Source organism: Salarias fasciatus, chromosome 11 (assembly GCF_902148845.1).
Source record: "Salarias fasciatus chromosome 11, fSalaFa1.1, whole genome shotgun sequence".
Taxonomy (NCBI): Eukaryota; Metazoa; Chordata; class Actinopteri; order Blenniiformes; family Blenniidae; genus Salarias; species Salarias fasciatus.
Genome location: NC_043755.1, coordinates 25,979,401 through 25,999,932, shown reverse-complemented (window position 1 = coordinate 25,999,932; position 20,532 = coordinate 25,979,401). Strand labels below are relative to the sequence as shown.

The window sequence follows — 20,532 nt, the reverse complement described above, 5'->3', positions numbered from 1 at the left end:
GATTTCTGTCTGAGTCTTTTTTATGTGAAAAATGTTCTTGACATTTCTTTTGTAATGGCTGGAATTAGTGGTTTGATTTGAAGTGATTGTTTTTCACTTGCTGTTGAAGCTCATGTGGTGAGTGGCAGTGCGGCGCCACAGCGCCCTCTACTGGCCAGCCGTCACTCCGTTTCCCTTTAAAAGTGGAATGGCTCTCAAAGACTGTCGCTTACGGCCATACTACCCTGATTAGTAGGAGTGGCCAGGTGTGTGTGCAGGGGAGAACAGAGCAGTGCGTTTGTGTGCTCGGGGCTGAGGCTCCCATAGCCTGATTTTTCTGCCTTTGTTTGCCCCGAGGTTTGTTTTTCGGGGTTTTGTCTGGCTCTTTTGCCTTTCCCCTCCTCTCAGCCCACGTGCTGGGGGGAGTGGTGTCTCTTTTGGTTGTTTTTGCTGTCTGCGCCTGTTGGCGCGGTGGTGGACGAGTGCAATGGCTGAGCACACTCAGCAGGCGGACGGCGCGGCTGGATGCGTGGAGGACCGTCCTGTTTATCGTAAGGATTTGACGGTGGTGGTGGAGCTGGAGGGAGGTGAGGTTACTCCCATGAACTTCATGAAGGCGATTGAGTTGGTGTGTGGCAGGCTGCTGGCTTGCAGGGTTATTGGGAAGGCAAAATATGAGGTGACGATGGCGGCGGTGGCAGGGAAGGAGCGGCTGCTGGATGGCTTCCGTGTTGGAGACGCAAGGGTGCATGCGCGTGAGGCGGCCAGTGACGAGGTGATTGTTTCTTTTATGGGGCTGCCGGCGTACGTGACCGATGCGGAGATCGTGGATAAACTGCTCCTCTGGGGGGTCTCGGCGGTATCTGGAGTGCGGAGGAGAGCCTGGCCGGGGTCCAAGTGGGTGGACGGCACGCGCTATGTTAAAGTCAAGTTCACAAGCACGGTGCGTTCACTGCCGTACTCGGCGCGTTTTGAGACGCTCGCGGGCCCGGAGTACTTCAGGGTGATACATGACAGGCAGGTCAGGGTGTGCAGGGGCTGTCTTCAGCCTGACCACATTCTTCGGGATTGTCCGGATTTTCTGTGCAACAATTGTGGAGTGCAGGGCCATTACGCTTGGGAGTGTGGGGAGCCCAGGGCACGCAGGTGTAGAATGTGCAGGCTGTCTGTGAATGTGTGCGGGTGCGGCGGGTCGGACCCTGGCGGGGACTGTGTGGAGGGGGGGGTTGAAGAGGGGACGGTGGCAGAGAGAGAGAGTGCCCTGAGCCAGGCGTCAATGGGGGAGGAGAGCTTGGTGGATGACAGCCGTGCGGGGGATCCCCAGCCGGACTCGGAGCGAGGTGTTGGTGAGGCACCCGAGAGGGAGGGGGTGGAGCACCCTGCCCCCGATTGGGGAGAGGGGGTCTGTGAGGACCCTGCTCTTATGGCCGCGGCAGAGGGGGTCGAACCGGGGAGGAGGGTGAGAGCTGGGCCAGAGCCACGTTCTGCCTCTGAAGCGGGGGCCGCGGACCGAGTAGCGGTCTGCGAGCCCAGACCTATAGCGCGAGGAGACGCAGAGCCAGGCACCCATCGTGGTCATCGTCGCTCAAGGAGTTGGACCCCGCGTTCACCGGAGCATGCTGTGAGGTCAAGGAGTGCCTCGCGTGACCGCGCCCCCAGGAGCGGCCGCAGGCCGGGGGAGAGCGTGTCGCGGCAGCAGGCGGAGCAGCGGCAAGGGGTGGCTGAGCTGGCGCGCTTCTCTGCCGTCGACAGCGGTGACATAGTGGATGACACCGACACTGACGTGCTGCCACGGCGGGAGGCTGTGCGGAAAAAGAGGAAGGGGGACGGCACACCAGGGCGCCCCCACTGAGGACTGACATTGGTTTATGTGGCATCTCTCTCTCTCTGGCTCGTCATGGCTTTTTCCCTCTTGTCCCTCAACACAGGTGGGCTGCGGTGCCCGGCGCGGATGCACAGTGTACTCCAGAACCTTGTCTGGGATGTCCTGTGCATTCAGGAGACTCATTGGGGGCCTGCACAGGTGCGACTTGTGGAAGCGATGGGAGTGGGCACAGTCCACTGTGCTTTGGGCTCTGGATTGGCACGTGGGGTGGCGATATTGGCCAAGGGTGAGCGGGGTAGGCGGTCACAGCTCGTGTGTGCGGACCCGTGTGGTGCATATGTGGTGGTGGATTTTGCAGGGGAGTGGCCTTTTCGGCTTATTAATGTTCATGCGCCGAATGATGAGCTGGCACGGAAGATCTTTCTGAACAGGGTTTTTGGTTTTGTGAATGACGCCACCATAGTTATTGGGGATTTCAATATTACTTTGTCTAAGCTGGATGTGGGCCGGAATAATGTCTATAGGAATGATGGGTCGCGCACTCTTTTGTTGAACCTGTTGCACAGGCACGGTTTGGTGGAGGTGTGGCGTGCACTGAACCTAACAAGACGGGGTTTTTCGAGGCGGCAGGTGGTCCAGGGAACCCTGAAGCAGTCCCGTCTGGATCTGTGTTTGCTGCCTGAGCAGCACATGCACAGGATAGCGGCAGCCACTTATGATCAGCCCTGGCTGAGTGATCACTCGCCACTGAGGGTGCTGGTGGGTGCGCGGGTGGGTCAGCGCACGGGCGGGACCTGGGTCTTTAATAACACGTATTTGGGTGAAGTCAGTTTCGACAGGAAGATGACCAAAGTTCTGGATCAGTTGGCAGAGGAGTCCGCCTCGCTGCACTCTCGGGTGGAGTGGTGGGATGGGGCAAAGAGGCGTCTGAAGCAAGCGGCAATTAATTACGGCAAGCTCCGGAATTGGCTGGCCAGGAGTGAGGAGAGGAGGTTGTGTGCACGCCGTGACGACATTCTGCGGCGTGAGGAGCTCTTTGGGGGGCGCGTGGACCCCGAGTATTTAGGTGTAAAGGCTGACTTGGAACGCCTAGAGGTGCGGAAGTGCCAGGGGGCCATCCTGCGTGCCAGGGCCCGCCGTACAGTGCTGGGAGAGCGATCCACTGCGTACTTTTTTGGTATGGAGCGGCAGAAGCAGAGTGCGATGAGGGTGGAACAACTGGAGGATGGGGAAGGGGTGTTGAGGTCCAGCCACCTTGAGATTCTCACCATTGCAAGTGATTATTACACTGGTCTTTTTGCGTCTGAGGGGGTGTCGGCCCGCGGCATGCAGGTGGCTTTGGAGAGCTTGACTGGGCAGCTTACGGGGGAGGAGAGGGGGGTTTGTGAAGAGGACATCTCGCTGGAGGAGGTGGTGGAGGCAATACGTCATTTGAGCGCAGATAAGAGCCCGGGCTCGGACGGACTGACGGCTGAATTTTACAAGAAGTATGTGCTGCAGCTGGCTCCCATGCTCCTGCAGCTGTATCGGGACATGGAACGGGAGAACAGGTTGTCCGAGGCATTTGCAGGGGGTATCATCACGCTCGTCTACAAGAAGGGGGAGAAGTCCAAGATTGCTAACTACAGACCGATCAGCCTGCTGAACGTCGATTACAAGATACTGGCTAGGGTCCTGGCCAGGCGTTTGAGCGGGGTCATGGCGTCGGTCGTCAGGTCCAACCAAGCCTACAGCGTGCCTGGGCGGGACATTGCTGACACCATTCTGTCCTTAAAGGCCGTTCTGCAGAAGATGCACCGCACGGCGGGTCTGCACGTGACCTTGGATTTTAATAAGGCCTTCGACCGGGTGGAGCATGCTTTCCTGTGGGGGGTTTTGGATAAGATGGGCTTCGGTCAGCGTTTCCAGGGCTGGATACGGCTCCTGTACAGTGCGGCCACGAGTAGGATCAAATGTAATGGCTCCTTGACGGATCCAATTCCGGTTCGGAGGTCGATCCGGCAAGGATGCCCGCTGTCGGCTTTCCTGTACAGCCTGGTGGCGGAGCCCCTGGCGGGCATGCTGGAGGCGGAGCCGCGGGTCAGAGGTATTGTCTCTCCAGTGGGTGTGGAACATAAGGTTTTTCAGTTTGCGGACGACACCAACTTGGTTTTGCGGGATGGGCAGAGCCTGGACGAGGCCCTGCACCTCCTCAAAGTGTACGGTAGCGCGTCGGGGGCCCGGATTAATTATCAGAAGTCGGCAGTCGCCGTGTGTGGGCAGGCGAGGATGGGCCAGCTGCCGGCGGGCATGGTGACGGCTGGGGCGGTTTACAGGGTCTTGGGGATCATGGTGGGCAGAGACGAGGCTGCCTGTGATAGGCAGACGATGGAGAACGTGGCTAGGAAGATGACGAGCACGCTTAACCTCTTTAAGTTCCGCACCCTGAACTTGAGAGGAAGGGTGCTGGTCGCCAACGAGCTGGTGGTGTCACAGCTCACACACGCCCTGGCGGTGTGCGCCCTCCCGGGGGATCTAGCAAACAGGCTCAGCGTGGCAATTTCCAACTTTTTATGGGGGGCGAAGAAGAAGGCAATCGCGCATGCTGTTCTGGTGAATGATTTGCAGAGTGGCGGTTTGAACCTCGTGGACATCGTGGTGAAGAAGCGGGCCCTGCGCCTGAAGCTTGTGAGGAAGTGGCTGGATCCTGGCTGTGCGGCCCCCTGGAAAGACTTCATGGGCGGGGTGTTGTCGGCGTCGAGTCTCTGCAGGGTGGGGGCGGGTTGGACACTGGATGGGCTCCCCCGTTTCCTGAGGGAGGTGGGGGAGGCATGGGCAGTGTTGAGACCACTGGCAGTGGCCGTGCCGGCCTGCTGGGACATCCTCCGGGGGCTCCCGGTGAGGTTTAATCCGGACCTCCTCTCATCCCCACCAGAAAAGAGGGATTTCATGAGAGCAGCGGCTTTCGAGAAGGCTGGTCTCCATGCGCTCGGCGATATTTTCTCTCGGTGCGGGGACTGGAACATTGAGTGGCTGCGCTCCCGGTTCAGGCAGTCTGGGCAGGTCTTCAGGCGTAAGGCGGTTGAGGCCCTGATGGGTACCGTGAGAGATCATTTGTTCCAGCACTGGGGGGATTTGCTGAGTGGGGGGGGGGGGCCGCCAGGTGATGGGGTGCCCCCCCTGGACTTCGATGTGCACGGTGGAGGGGGAGTGGTCCGGCTGACGGCGCTGACCACTCGGAGTCTGTCCAGGCTCCTGCTGGCTGGAGCATGCAGGGAGCCCGCAGCGAACAGCAGGTGGCGGGTGGTCTTCCCTGCGCGGTCTGTGGAGAGGATTTGGCCGGGGGTTTTCACGTGCTTTACTTCACCGACACTGGCAGACTTCGAGTTCAGGCTGAGACATCGGCTCCTCTATACCAGGGACGTGTTGCATCAGATCCTTCCATCCCAATACAGTAGGAGCTGTCCAGTGTGCGGTGGCCCGAATGAGGACCTGCTCCACCTTGTGGTGATGTCCCCGGCTGTCCGGCCTTTCTGGGTCCGGATTCTGGACCTGCTGGCCCGGCGGCTCGGCTGGAGTTTGCCCGTGCCAGCGGCCCATGGCGGGGGTGACGCCGAAGCCTGGCTAATCCTGTTCGGTCCTGCTCTCAGCCCTGTGGCGCTCAGGAGACGGCGAAATGGCCAGCTTTGCCATTTGGTTCTGCAGGTGGCCCGTCATGCGGTCTATATCTCCAGGAACTACTTTCATTTTGAGGGTCGGAGCTGCAGGCCATGGCCGGTGTTCTGCAGGTACCTGCACACCCACCTGAAACTGTTGCACGCAGGGGATGAGGGGCGCCTTCGGGGGGCTCTTCTCCCCCATCAGACCTTGTTCCGCGTCTCGCCGCGGGGCCGGATTGAGCTGGCCCTGTGACGGGATGCTGGAAGGGAGGCGACGGCAGATCATCGCTCGGAGAGACATGTGGTGGGTGCACAGGGTGGTATCGACAACGGGTTTGTTTTTTTTGTCTCTTCGTCCTTGGGGCCCTGTACAGGGCCCGCCTGGGCTTTGGACTGGGCGTCTCCCTGAGTTTCCCCTGGCGGGGGCTGCGGCACTGCTGTGCGCAGCCTGGGGCCCACTGGGCCTTTTAAAAATGTGTCCATAAGTGTTCAGAATACATTCTATTTTTGCTACTGCTCTGTGTTTTTAAAGTGTGTTTCTCCTTTTCTTTCTGCAGATGTGTTGGTGTTTTGGCGACCTGGGTTGGCCTTGCTTTCTCCCGTCTTCATGTTTGTTTACTGTTTGCTTGTACGGCGGACCGCCCCGCCCATGTTTTCTGTTCTGATTTTCCTGTATGATTTCATATTAAAAAATCCCCCCCCCCAAAATGCCCGATCTCGTCTGATCTCGGAAGCCAAGCAGGGTCAGGCCTGGTCAGTACTTGGATGGGAGACCGCCTGGGAATACCAGGTGCCGTAAGCTTTTCCTTTTGCACAAAAAAGCCATCCAACCAGTGTGCCGTCCGCAAGTCACATACTGGCCAATTAACCCCTGCCAAAGAGCACAGAGACACATGTTTCACGTCAGATGCGGCAGACTCCTCCAAAGCACCTTTAAAAAAAGCTTCTTTCTCCATGCCTTTGACAATTTCTTGCAAGACATCTTGCTGGTTTGTACTTGACAGTCACCAGGAACAACCACACCTTCAAGGTGGAGTCCAATTTCAATTGAGGGGTACTCGGCTGACAATCAGCGCACCTGAAACCCCCAGGCCAGTACCAGTGTCGATGAAGAGTTTTCTGCGTTTGTTCTTATGTTTTGTTGTTGTTGTTTTTTTGTTTTGTTTTGGGGGTTTTTTAATTGGTGTGTGTGTGTGTCCTTTTTGTTTCTTTTTTTTTATTTATTCATGTTTCCATTTAATTTTGGGCAGGCACGGATTTCTGTCTGAGTCTTTTTTATGTGAAAAATGTTCTTGACATTTCTTTTGTAATGGCTGGAATTAGTGGTTTGATTTAGTGCGTGCCACTCCAACAACGGTCAATATTTTTTGAGCGCGCCATCTATTGGGGAAACATGGGCATTGCAGGAAAGGGGAAAATGAATGAGGTTTTCACTATAATTTGGACGAGTTCGGCGGGCCGGATTTAGGGTTTCCAACTGTCCCGTATTAGCCGGGACGTACCGTATTTAAGCCAAAAGTGGCGTGCCCCATACGGGACGTTGTTTGTCCCGGCCGCACGGGTAAAGGCAAGACGCATTTTTTTCTCTCTGTGTTCTGAAGGCTGTCCAGCATGGCATGTAATTCGAGGGCCCAACCACTAGGGGCGCTAAAACCAGAGCAGTTAGCGCACCAAGCAGAGTGAAGAAGAAACTCACAGTAGAGCTGCTCTGTTTGGGTCAGAAGAAGAATACTGATGGTGTAACGCTATGTGGAGTTTCAACCGGTGTTTCTGTCTGTTCTTCAAGTTCAAGTTTCTATTTTTATCTCTTGATCTGCCGCTTGTGTGTGCGTCCATAGACATGTAAGTTTGTGCCGTTTCCATATCGGATATGTTTTGTTTATTTCATTGATGTGTGTCTGCTGCTCCAGACTGTGGTGTTTTCAGTTTAGATTCTGCACCTTGTTGGTTTTTTGTTCAGAAGGTTTTACAGTTTTGATTTTGCACTTTTTCAGTTGAAAATAAAAAAAGAACATGTTAAAATCCAGAAGAGACAGTAGCTGTTTGATGTTATTTTGCACATTTAGCAATAAATTTAGAATAGAAGACTTTATTAATCTCACAGTGGAGAAATTTACAGGTGTATACAGGCTGTTGTGTTGTGTTAGTGAGCCTGATGAGCCCCTGGATAAACAAGACATTCCCTCACGTTACAGGCTCATAGAACACACAGCGGGTTGCAAAAGTAATGAATGGTGCAATAATTAACAAATAATAGTGCAAATCATAGTAGGACTGACTGATAATAGAAGCTCAAGACAAAGATCTAACTGTATGTACAACATGAATCTTAAAAATATAACAGCAAATATATAATATATACAATATATACAATGCAATATAAGATGCAATATATAACTATACAGTACGATATATAATATGTACAATATGTTTTAGTGGAGTGAATGGATACAGCAGAGTGAATGGATGATAAAGTGTTGCTAAACTTCTTAAGGGGGGGGGGGGGTGCAGGATATTTTAATGTCCAGGATTATTGCACATGTTCTACACAGTGGAATTGTACAGCCTGACAGCGGTGGGGATGAGAGGCCTGTGGTAGCTCCTTCCTACACTGAGGGCGTCTCAGTCGCCTCTGAAGGAGCTGCTGAGCTCCTCTACCGTCCAGTGCAGTGGCTGAGAGCTGCTGTCCATGATGATGGATGATACTTGAATGATAACTGTCTCACATGTATGCCTCAAATCCAAACTGATCATGAGTTATTATCTTGTTACTGTAAGTGTAATGCAGTGGTCTAATGTGTTTTAATAGTCTGTAATTGGTATAACTGTGGCAAAATGCTGTTATATATGCGTTTTTGACCCCCCAAAAACCCAATTTTTTCAACTGCCCGCGAGAGGCGTCCCTTATTTCAATCTCTGGGAGTTGGCAACCCTAGCCGGATTGAAAAGCCTAACGGGCCGTATGTGGCCCGCGGGCCGTAGTTTGCCCATGTCTGGTTTAGTCTAAATCCATTCTGCCCGAATCGTTTTGTGACTGCAGTTTCTGCGACTGACCTTTCTGTTTCAACAGTTCCTGTCTCTTATTATTTGGTGAGTCATTTATGATTAGGTTGATGAAACAACAAACATACAAACAAACAAACAAACAAACAAACAAACAAACAAAGAATAACCCAAACCAAAGCAAAATCAAACTCTTTTCTTTCCAAACTGACGAGCGGCCTGCAGTTCCCCCTGTGTCCAGCAGGAGTCAGTGCGAAGCGGAGCGCTGTTTGTGAGCCTCCGGATGAAAACCACGAGAAGAAGAAGAGTCCGCCTCCAAGTCACGGCTGTATTTTTCCGTGAGAGGAAACATTTCGTCTGCTTCAGCGACTCGGACTTCTGTTCAGGTTTTCAGAGAGTTCATTACTGAGAGGATAAAAGCTGCTGCTGCAGAAATCTTCACTGCGTTGGAAGAAAGGATGGTTCCGTGTAAGGAGGAGCTGGATGTCCAGGACAGACTGCTGGGAGTCAGCGGGGGAGCTCAGAGGGACTTCCCCACAACAGGTAGAGAAAAGTCCGCATCTGGTTCCTTCTGTTTCTTCTCCTTATATGCGCACAGTGGGCGATAAACTGTAATTTCTCAGTTGTAACTTTATTACATCAAACACATGCTTAGTCTCAGTGAGTGCCAGACTCAATCGGGTCCCCCCAGGAACATGTAACAAACGTTCCACGTATCTCTGTCAATTTTGTACCGATTTTAAAAATTTCAAATTCTACATAATCAGAACGGTCTCCTCTTTATATATAGGCGTGTTTTGTGAAAGTTTAAGCACTAAAATTACTCACATTTAGAGATTATTACGTGCCGGCGGTCCAACAGAGTTCTGTGCTTGTTTTACTTGGTTTTCCCCTCTTTCAAAATGGCGCCCTTGGTCGCTGGGTTTGTGACGTCACGCCGACTTCAAGAATGCACGTAGAACTGGACAATTCTGGCGGGAATGGTGGCTTTTTGCCTGCAATTGGCTACCAAATCTGTGTGTGTGTGTGTGTGTGTGTGTGTGTGTGTGTGTGTGTGTGTGTGTGTGTGTGTGTGTGTGTGTGTGTGTGTGTGTGTGTGCCTGCCTGCCTGCCTGCCTGCATGTCTCCTCCTGTGAGCTCAGGTCAGCCATGGCAGAGTCTGCAGCTGCTCTGTTGCCATGGAAATGAGCTCCACTCACCCGCCATGACAGTGAATCAGCACTTTTTCATGCAGTGAGCATATTTCAAGAAATGTCGTCTCTCAAGAACCGAGGATGGAAATTCAAAAAAATGTTTTCACTTTCTGAGCCATGAGCCTTTCACACTCTAAATTCCTTTCTCCCCAGGGTTCGAAGACCTCCTGCACAGTGCCGGAAATCCGGCGTGGAAATATATATATATATAATTTTTTTTTTCTTCTCTGTAACCAGTCATTAAGTGACAGTTCTAACTACCAGTGGTTCTCAGTGTTAAGGAGTTTTAGCCAATCACAGCGAGTCAGGCAGGCCTTGAAACACTTCAGTGTTTCACACTTTGGACAAAGCATCTGATTGGTTTCTAGCCGTGCGCTAATCACTTCACTGTCTTCTCTCGTATTGAGGCAGCGCTAAATTTCCAGTGGTAGTTTGTGTAAATGGAGAAACTTTACAAAGTTATTTATCAAAATCAGTCTTTGTTTTTTGCTGTCATTAAGTGACTGTTGTTAAGACAGAGCAGTTGACCTATCACTAAGCCCCGCCCCCTCACCAGGACAAACAGTGAAGGTCTCTGACAGGCGCTGTGACGGCTGTTACAGCAGGAGAGACGGTCGGAGTCCCAGAACAGGGCTGTCCCCAGGACTGGGCTGTCCCCAGGCCCGGAGCCCCACAGAGGACATGCTCTGTAATAATTCTAAGTGTGGAGCATGTTTTGGCTCCGTGGAGAACGGAGGCAGACCGCCAGGTCAGAGCACAGCCTGCGGGAGGCGCTCATAAACGGATCAGAAATTATTTTAAGTGTCAGAGCTCTGTGGCGAACCGAGTCAGGCAGAGAGTTTGGAGTTCACATCCCGACAGTCCCTCCATGTCCGTGGACTCAGGTTGTTATGTGGCTTGGGAAAAGAACCCCCCCCCCCCAATCGTCTCGCATTGTTTCCTCTTATCGACAGGTCGCTTAATTTCCCAAAAATGTTGGAGAACACAAACAATAATAATAAGTTGTTGGGGAAGGCTTTGCATTAGTATTGGAGCGGGTCTGGTGGTTGGATGGGAAGATCAAGACCTGCAGCACCATCAATGGGATTTAATAGCCCCGGATGGTCGCGTTGCGCTGTCTGGTTTTCTTTTTGCGTTGAAATGTGATCCTGGCTCCAGTGTGTTGTAGCTCAGTTTGAATATTGTTTGATTATTTGAGACATCGTGTTGATTGTGTTTTTCATAAGCTTAAAACTGTTCCCGACGTCCAGAACTGTCAGTGAGTGACGGTCGCGAAATAATGGAGCCTGCGCACTCTTGCTCTTTTTTCGTCTTTTTTTTTTTTCCAGGGATGGGGTTTTGGAAGAAATAATAAACATCCACCGTAAACAGCTAAACATTTAGGATGCTGTAGGACTCGGAGGCACTCATTTTTACCCCGCAGGTAATGCGCAAGCACAATTAAAGGGGCGTGGCTTGGTCGCTCACGAAAGCAGAGGGAGGGCGGAACCTCGAGACGTTGGATTAAAAAAACCTCTCTCTTTCAAAACTCCAGACACAAGCTTTAACTGCCAATCAAAAAAGCAAAGGGGCGGGCTAAAATAGCCCAACAACTAATGAAAAAAAGCATTGCTATCACATGATCCTGCTGCCGCGGAATCCGCAGAGACAGACCCCCCCCCCCCCACGTCAACAACTCCCAGGCTGCCCAACGCGCAACCGTCTACCGGGTAGACAGCCCTGCAACTGGTACTCAAAAAGTTTCGCCAAGATTGACAGGTCTGCTTTGTCAGACTGGGCAAAGCATGATATGGCTCCTTTAAGTGTTTGCGGTCCTGTCTCATCCATCCATCACCTCAGTGACTTTATCTGGTTTCCCTGCAGAGAGGCCCCAGCAGCACATTGGTGACCAGAGGACGACGTCCACTGTGGAGCAGGAGGAACATGAAGCTCCACTCATGAAAGAGGAGGAGGATCCTGTTGAGGAGGGTGTTCCTGATGGTGGAAGTGAAAATCCCCACCACTCTCTGAGAGACCTGACCAGCCAGAGACTGACTGCTGCTGCTGCTGTGGAAATCTCCAGCGTGTTTGAACAGACTCTGGTCCAGTACCAGGAGGAGTCTGATGGTCGCTGCAGACTGCCGGCCGTCATCTGGAACCCTCAGATCCAGCTCCACAGAGCAGGTATGGAAAAGTGTGAATGTGGCTGCTGGAGGATCTCCATGGTTATGGCTGTCTGCTTTATCCCCCACAGACCAAGCAGGATCTGTGTCTCTTATGCTTTTAATCTTTGGATCCCGCTTTATTCAGCAGACTGGGAGCTCCAAACGCTCTCTTTCTACTTCACCTCCACCACACAGCGCCCCCTCTGGTGTGGAAGTGGAATCACAGGAACAGCCCAGCGTTCCACTTTAGGAAACACAGCGTGTCCTTTTTCCCCAACCAAACATTCTTTCTCAACTCAGCTGTAAACAGGGTTGGAAGGCTTACTTTAGAATTGTAATCAGTACAATTACCAGTTACTTGTCAAAAAATGTAATCAGTAACTTACTCTAATTACTTCAATTAAAAAGTAACATACCAGATTACTTTTAGTTACTTTTACTTCACCAGCAAACATAAAAAGTAAAGACAAATACAATGTGCCATCCTCAGTGTATTGACAACTCTACACAGTAAACACTAAATGCTCTGAGTGTTCTGTACTGTGCTGAACTCTGTGTTCAGCCCCAATTAATACCACAAACATGACCTTTGACCTCTAACCTACTGAGAATCTGACTGTCTTTCTCTCTGACTTAGGATCAACTCCATCAGTTCAGTCTGTGTTCCTCTTGTAGTTCTGCAGTCCAGCAGCAGAACCAGGAGCATTGACAGTGTTAACACACATTTATATTATATACTCAGTCTGCTGTGTAGCTGTACTGCTGCAGTGAGGAGCAGTGCTTTGTCTTCAGGTCAGCCATGTTCTGTATGTTTTTTTTTTCTAGAGCTCAGAGTTGATTCATTTCTCTTTGACAGAAGGAAACATGCAGTCCCCAATAAATCCTCCATCCAGGCTGAAGATATTATTGCCTCCATCAGATTCTTCTGAGTTCAGCCTGGTGAGGCTGAGGTTCTCAGCAGCAGGTTACTGAAAGGTTAGCAGGCTAATAACACTTTAGCTTCACTGTGAGTTCAGGTGTGTTTCATACCTGTAGCTGTGTCTTCAGGTTTGATGAGTTCCTGGATGTTGAGACCGTTTTCACAGCTGGAGGCAGGATTTACATTGTACAGAGAAGTTCTGGGCCTCATCTGACTTAAAGGTGCATTAAGGAGTTTGCACGTTTTATGCAAAACAGCGCCCCGTGCAGGCCTTGGGCATAATGCAGCTTAGTGAAACTCGTGCCTGTGGCTTGCGTGCACGGAAGAGGGGAACTCCTTCCTCACTCTTTTAGTAGCGCTCGAGTAAGATTTAAGTTTCTTTTACCTGGTGGAGTCTGTGCTGGAGCTGTGGCAGTGCTAGAAGCCGGTCTTTTCTTACTTTCTGGAAGATCCTGCTCAGTTGTTGCTCACTAAGCATCTGGCGGATTAATGGCGGACAAAACGAAACCTAACTAAATCAGGTCAGTGGGAGCATGCATTACGTCACATCATCTCAAATTCTCCCCAAAAAAATGCTGGTGCCGGACCGGCACTGCAACTTTCAAGTGACAATTTAGCGCTGTTAGAGGTACTTGTAATGAATATGTCAGGGCACATTGTACACATCATTAAAATGTGTAACATATTTATGGTGGAAAATAAGTATTCTTAAGGTTGAAAAACTCCTTAATGCACCTTTAAATACAAAATGTCGACATTTCCAGCCAAATAATGAGTTTCTCTCCCTGGAGCAGCCATGATTCCAGCAGCAAGTGGAGCAGTTGGCAACACGGGTTGTTTCATTCACGGTTAAACATATCAGCAGAGCGGGAGGCTGCTCCAAGACAGCGGTCAATGCGGCGTCTATCATTTATATATCTACGGCGTCTATTGTTTATAGATCTATGATGTGGCGGTTTGTGCCGTAAAGTGTCACAAATGTCTGTATACGGCGCGGATGTCTGTTATAATTCTGGTATATTCCGTCTGATTTTCAGAAGTAATCCCGCTCAGTGTTTTTATCAGAAGTACCTGTAACGAGATTACATATTTTTTGCGTGTACTGTAACGGATTACAGTTACAATTTTTTTGGATCCTGATTACGTAACGTCGTTACATGTAATCTGTTACTTACTGTTCTGTTACTGTGACTGTGTTGTAAATGTCACTTAGGGGTGGGCAATATGGCCTAAAATTTATATCACGGTAGATCAGGTGTTCTAAAACCCAGCACTTATGTACCACTGACTAAGTTGACACACAAAAAAAAACAAAAAAAAAAAAAAGGGGAGGGGTAGTGGCTCCTCTTCTGCAACTTGATGGCAACTCCGTTGACCAATCGCACTTGAAGCAATTGAAGCATTTACTAAGGGTTTCTTTCTTTCTTATGTCTATATTCTTGTTTGTGTTGTACGTCGCTTTGGACAAAAGCGTCTGCTAAATGAAATTGTAGAATTGTAGAATTTGATATATACGTTTCAGCATACCAGTCTTTTAATGGTTACCATAGCACATGGCGAAAGCATGGAAGCAGGAAGTAGTTTTTAAACTATTATATAACATAAGTCAAGTTACTTTGAATCCAAACCATGTCCAGATTACAGATCAGGGGTCGGCAACTTGATTTGGCGTCGGGCCAATTTTTTTTTTGACTGATCCCCATTCGTCGGTGGCTAACAGCGAAGCTAACAGCTGACTGAGGCACCAGTAGCGTCTATCAGCAGGCTACTTTTACGAAGTGTCCCTGAAGGCAGCAGGAGCTGCATGGCTCAGGTTGTTCACTGACTTATAGGGTTTCAAAGTGTTTCACAGGTAATGAAGGCGGTTTAGGAGTAGGGGTGAGTATTGGCAAGGATGTTGCAATACGATACGTATCACGATTCTTGGGTCACGATACGATATTATCACGATATTGCGAGATCACAATATATTGTGATATTCTACCCAGTTAATATCAAAATTAAAATGTCGAGATGAGAAATCAAGTTGCTGTATATGTTCAACTGAAGATATTGATCATTCAGGTGACAAATTGATCAAAACTATTTTCTTCAAAATATCATATTTATTATTTGTGTTTGCACATTTTCACTGAAAAAAAAAAGAAAATCCAGTGTTACACACTGCCATCATAAAATAAAGTGCAACAAGTCTCTTTTCTCAAAAGTCTCAAAACAACCATGACAACATAATAGCAGCAGTGAGAAAATTAAGGATACAGTTACTGACAATGCACAAAGAAAGGAAAAAAAATACTTTTCATGTTGTCAGTTTAAACACTGATCTGAACATTATATGGAAATAAAATGCCTGTGCATGCAGAGGTGTTGCAGGCATTACACACTGCCATCATAAAACCAAGTGTATCAAGTAACCATTGCAACACATTCAGTAACTAAGTTACTGACAAAACACAACAAGTAAAAATGTAACCAAGTGTCAGTTTGAACACTGATCTCAACAGATCAGATTACAATAAAATACCTGTAAATACATATTGCATATGTCCTGAGTCCTCTATGTCACTGAACACACCAACATAGAAATTATGAAGAAAATTAAGTGCATAGAGTATTCTTGTAAACAAAATAAATGCAATAGTAAACTAACATTCTGATACGGGGAAGGGCCTAGTGCTTGTACTTCACCTCTTTTGTTTTCAGATTTTTTTGGAGAAAGAGAATTTGATCAAGATGTTCTGGGCTGAGTGTGCTCCTCTGTGCAGTGATAATGTCCCCTGCAGTAGAGAAGACTCTCTCAGAGGACACACTTGTCCCAGGGATGCACAAATACCTCTTTGCAAGGTTTGACAGGAGGGGATATTCGCACTCGTGTTCCTTCCACCAGTTCAGTGGATTGGCTCCTTTTGTTATTGGCATAGGAGCAGTCTCTTTGTATCTTCCCATCTCCTCCTGTGCCTGTTTGTCTGTAGTCTTCAACTTCTTTGCAGACCCTGGAACACACAGTGTAACAAAACTTAGCAAATTCTTTAAGAACACAACAAAAGTCCTCTTTCCCCACAGTTTAATGTTTGAGGTTCACGGTGCAGAATAAAGTATGTGCAGAGTTTAGTACTATAGGCTAAATTTCCTACACTGACCTGAAGCATACGTTTGACCAAGAAGTTCAGCCAGGCCACAAGAATCCCTGGATCTCTTCTTGGACGTTGACTGTGCTGCAGTGTTCTCCTCTTCCCCTGGACCTTGGCTGGAGCCTTCATCCTCCTCATCTGGCACCTCCAGCCCTGCATCCTCATTTCCATCAGCCCGAGTCTCTGATTCCCATGGCTCACTCTCATTCTCTCCAGCTCCTCTCTGCTGACAGACATATGACATTAAATGAATTACATAAGCCTAATACAGTAAATGAAAATGAAATGCTGACTTAATCTGTTTTTCATATATGTTTACTAACAGAAGTATTTATTAATGCATTTTAAACTTTATTTGTGCTTTTTAAAATGGTATTGGATTGAATGTTTCAGAGGCTTCTCTGTAGTTAGTTTAGCTTACCTGAAACAGCCCCTGGGTCCTTGCAGCCTCTGTGACGACTCTATCATAGACGGCCTTTTGTTCATCCTCAGACAAAAACGGCAAGGTCTTAAATCTGGGATCCAAAGCTGCACAAACATGAAGAGTCTGTCTCTGTTGCTCATCCAAGTGCCTCCTTCCAAGATCCTGGCAGATGGCAGATTTGATCTCCTTTGACATGTTAGAGTCACCTGGGCTCTCCTGAAGTTTTTCAATCAGCTGGGCATGGATTGGTGCAACTGCTGACAGTGTTGGAGTTTTCTCTTCTTCCATGACGATGGTGGCAGCCTTCATGGGCTTCATAGCTCTGACAATTTCTTCAGCAGCTCCAATGTCGGCCTCAGTGAGAGTGCTGATGTCCTTTTCATTCTTCCTCACCTCATTTGAGAGCAGGGCGGCAGTAATAGCTGGCTGCTGCTTGAGGAAGCGCTGGAGCATGTCGTGTGCGCTATTCCACCGCGTTACGACATCCGTTTTAAGTTTGTGCTGTTCCAGATTCAGCAGCTTTTGTTTCTCTTTCAGAACATGGCTAGCTATGGTGCTGCGTCTGAAAAAGTTGGTAATCCTTCTCACCTTTCCTAGCAAGCGCTGGACGGCTGGCAACTTCAGTGCGCGCTGGGAAGCCAAATTGAGTGTGTGCGCGAAACATTTAAAATGCAACATACTGGCCAGCTCAGCTGCGACGGTCATATTTGACGCGTTGTCTGTGACAATGGCCGGGTCTTTATCCTGTAGGCCCCATTCTTCAATTGCCTTTTTCAGTACATCCGCGATGTTACTGCCGGTGTGGCTTTCATGCATTGCCCTCGTCTGCAACACATGTGTGACCATTTCCCAGTTGTCGGAGATGTAGTGAGATGTGATGGTAATATACGACTCGGTGGCCCTGGACGTCCATCCGTCACACGTCAGGGCAACTCTTTGTGCTGTGCTAAGCGATGTTTTAACGGCTGTCTTCACCTCTTCATACATCTTGGGTACAGCTGTTTCCGTAATGTGGACGCGCTGCGGTATCCTGTAACGAGGCTCCAATGTATGTAGCATCCACCTGAATCCAACGTTGTCAACAACACTGTATGGGCGCAAATCCTTACAAATAAAATGCACCACGGCCTCCGTAATACGCTGAGCACGAGGTGAGTTAGATGGGAGTAAGGCGTCCACAGTGGTTTGGTTTGGCTCAATACGCTTCTGTGGCTGTTTCTCTGCTAACACCTCGGCATGATGTCTTGCTAGGTGAGCTCGTAAGTTTGTTGTGTTGCCACAATATTTCACGAGAGCGAGGCAAATCTTGCAGACGGCGTTGTCCTTATCAAGATCGTTTTTACCTCCTTTAAGTTGGAAGCCAAAGTACTTCCAAACGTCCGCTTTGTATTGTGGAGGCGTTGTTAATTTGCTGGCCATGTTTGGGTTTTCAGTCAGTCCGCTTCTGCCCCTGTGACTGCCTCTACTGCCGAAATGGCACCGCGCCACACAGCAGAGTGACTCTACGGCGCCACCTACCGGCGTGGAGGTGCAGAAGTGGCACATTTTTTCCCCCTCAAGCAATCGATATTAGTATCTGAAAAATCGATCTTATATTTGGCGGCCGAAAATCGCGATAGATCTGCAAATCGATTTTTTTTCACACCCCTATTTAGGAGGAGCTGGATACTCACAGGTTAATGGACGGTGTTACTGCCTCTGTGAAGCAGCTGCCTCTGATTTTCAAAATCATCTGGCGGGCCAGATATTATTGTTTGGCCGGTGGACCGCTAGTTACAGATCACTGTTATAGATGTTGCACCAATCTTTTTCACGAGCTCTTCCTCTGTCTGTTAACCGCTCGCCGCCATTGTTGTTGTTGTTGTGTACTACTTCTTCGGGGAACCGGGCATCTAAAAAGTTGCATTACTGCCACCTAGAGGACGTAATATGCTATCGCGTTTGGGCAATATGACCAAAATCCCTACCGTGGGCCAAATTTATATTGCATACTTAATACCGTTTATACCGCCCACCCCTAATGTCACTTTATAAATAAAGCTTAATTGAATTAAATCTTTGATGTTGTATTTTTCTGTCTCTGCAGAGCTGCAGCAGCCCCTTGACTGTCGAGAGGAGAAGGTCTTTGAACAGGAAACAAGCTGCTGTCTACAGCAGGGAGAACCAGAACCTCCGCAGATGAAACAGGAAGAAGAAGAACCAGGACCTCCACAGATAAAACAGGAAGAAGAAGAACCAGAACCTCCACAGATAAAACAGGAAGAAGAAGAACCAGAACCTCCACAGATAAAACAGGAAGAAGAAGAACCAGAACTTCCACAGATAAAACAGGAAGAAGAAGAACCAGGACTTCCACAGATAAAACATGAAGAAGAAGAACCAGGACTTCCACAGATAAAACAGGAAGAAGAAGAACCAGAACCTCCACAGATGGAGGAACAGGAGGTTCTGGGTACCAGGCAGGAGGGAGAGCAGCTTATTCTTAAGTTTGAGAGTGAAAGTGACCTGAGAGAACCAGAAGAAGTACGGGACACTGAGCAGCTCCTCTCTCAGGACTCTGAAGTCCACCATGAGAACAAACTGATTGATGTTCCTGTTTCAGAGAAGCAGGCTGAAGGTGAAAAGCTTTGTGAGGAAACATGTGGTGAACCTGTCCGCAAAAAACCAAAATTACATCCAAAGGCAGGAGTGGTCACTGACAAGAAGAAAACTTGTGAAACATGTGGGAAAAGTTTCCGTGATCCGAGCTCTTTATTGGTCCACATAAGATCTCACACAGGTGAGAAGCCGTTTCCTTGTGAAACATGTGGGAAAAGTTTCACTCGTCAGAGTACTTTGTTGGTCCACAAGAGATGTCACACAGGTGAGAAGCCATATCCTTGTGAAAGATGTGAGAAAACTTTCAGTCGGCACAGTCATTTGGTGGTCCACAAGAGATGTCACACAGGTGAGAAGCCGTATCCGTGTGAAACATGTGGGAAAAGCTTCCGTGATCCGAGTTCTTTATTGGTGCACAAGAGATCTCACACAGGTGAGAAGCCATATCCTTGTGAAACATGTGGGAAATGTTTCAATACTCGGAGTGATTTGTTGGTACACAAGAGATCTCACACAGGTGAGAAGCCATATCCTTGTGAAACATGTGGGAAATGTTTCATTAAGCGGAGTTATTTGTTGCGCCACATGAGATCTCACACAGGTGAGAAGCCGTATCCTTGTGAAAAATGTGGGAAAAGTTTCAGTCGTCAGAGTGCTTTATTGGTCCACATGAGATCTCACACAGGTGAGAAGCCGTATCCTTGTGAAACATGTGGGAAAACTTTCACACGTCAGAGTACTTTATTGGTCCACATGAGATCTCACACAGGTGAGAAGCCGTATCCTTGTGAAAAATGTGGGAAAAGTTTCAGTCGTCAGAGTGCTTTATTGGTCCACATGAGATCTCACACAGGTGAGAAGCCGTATCCTTGTGAAATATGTGGAAAAACTTTCACACGTCAGAGTACTTTGTTGGTCCACAAGAGATGTCACATAGGTGAGAAGCCATATCCTTGTGAAACATGTGGGAAAAGTTTCAGACGGCACTGTCATTTGTTGCGCCACATAAGATGTCACACAGGTGAGAAGCCGTACCCTTGTGAAACATGTGGGAAAAGTTTCATTACCCGGAGTTATTTGTTGGTCCACATGAGATCTCACACAGGTGAGAAGCCATATGCTTGTGAAACATGTGGCAAAAGTTTTATTAACCGAAGTCATTTGTTGCGCCACATAAGATCTCACACAGGTGAGAAGCCGTATCCTTGTGAAACATGTGAGAAAAGTTTCAGTCAGCACAGTCATTTGGTGGTCCACAAGAGATCTCACACAGGTGAGAAGCCATATCCTTGTGAAACATGTGGGAAAAGATTCAGTTATCGTTCTTCTTTGCTGCACCACATGAAAATTCACTTGAAGATGAGGTGATGAAAGACTATTGACGATGTCATTGACACAGTTGGTTTTTTAAATCCGATTGGAAACAGTCTTATTAAACGTAGTTCTATACACGTATACAACCAAGCGATCCACAATCAATCCTCGTTTACAAGGGTCCTGGATGAAGCGGATTATACTTCTTTCTGTGACATGCGCACAAAGTCTCTCGCAGAACTTTCAGGTTTGCAACCAGCAGTCCTCAGCGTGGAACAGATTGTTTTTATCTGCTGGATGTCTGCTCAAAAAATGTTCCAACATCTCCATTATACGCTGCTCATAGAGCTCCTCTCCCAACCAG

General features: G+C 48.8%; 2 protein-coding genes across 3 annotated transcripts; one reads left to right on the top strand and one right to left on the bottom strand.

Moving 5' to 3' along the window:
• Positions 1-8,808: 8,808 nt before the first annotated feature.
• On the top strand, positions 8,809-20,222 carry LOC115396536 (zinc finger protein OZF-like). Its single transcript, XM_030102441.1, has 4 exons — positions 8,809-8,988; positions 11,502-11,801; positions 18,343-18,377; positions 18,939-20,222. Exons 1-4 carry the CDS (start codon positions 8,904-8,906, stop codon positions 20,220-20,222), a joined length of 1,704 nt encoding a protein of 567 aa, XP_029958301.1. The 5' UTR covers positions 8,809-8,903.
• Positions 14,872-17,902, bottom strand: LOC115396916 (zinc finger BED domain-containing protein 1-like). 2 transcript variants are annotated; one of them, XM_030103001.1, is made up of 3 exons: positions 16,254-17,902; positions 15,842-16,058; positions 14,872-15,694 (listed from the first exon to the last, which is right to left on the bottom strand). In XM_030103001.1, exons 1-3 carry the CDS (start codon positions 17,799-17,801, stop codon positions 15,372-15,374), a joined length of 2,088 nt encoding a protein of 695 aa, XP_029958861.1. In that variant the 5' UTR covers positions 17,802-17,902; the 3' UTR covers positions 14,872-15,371. The 2 variants fall into 2 exon arrangements, with proteins under 2 accessions (XP_029958861.1, XP_029958862.1); XM_030103002.1 differs by having other exon boundaries at positions 15,842-16,055.
• Positions 20,223-20,532: the final 310 nt, after the last annotated feature.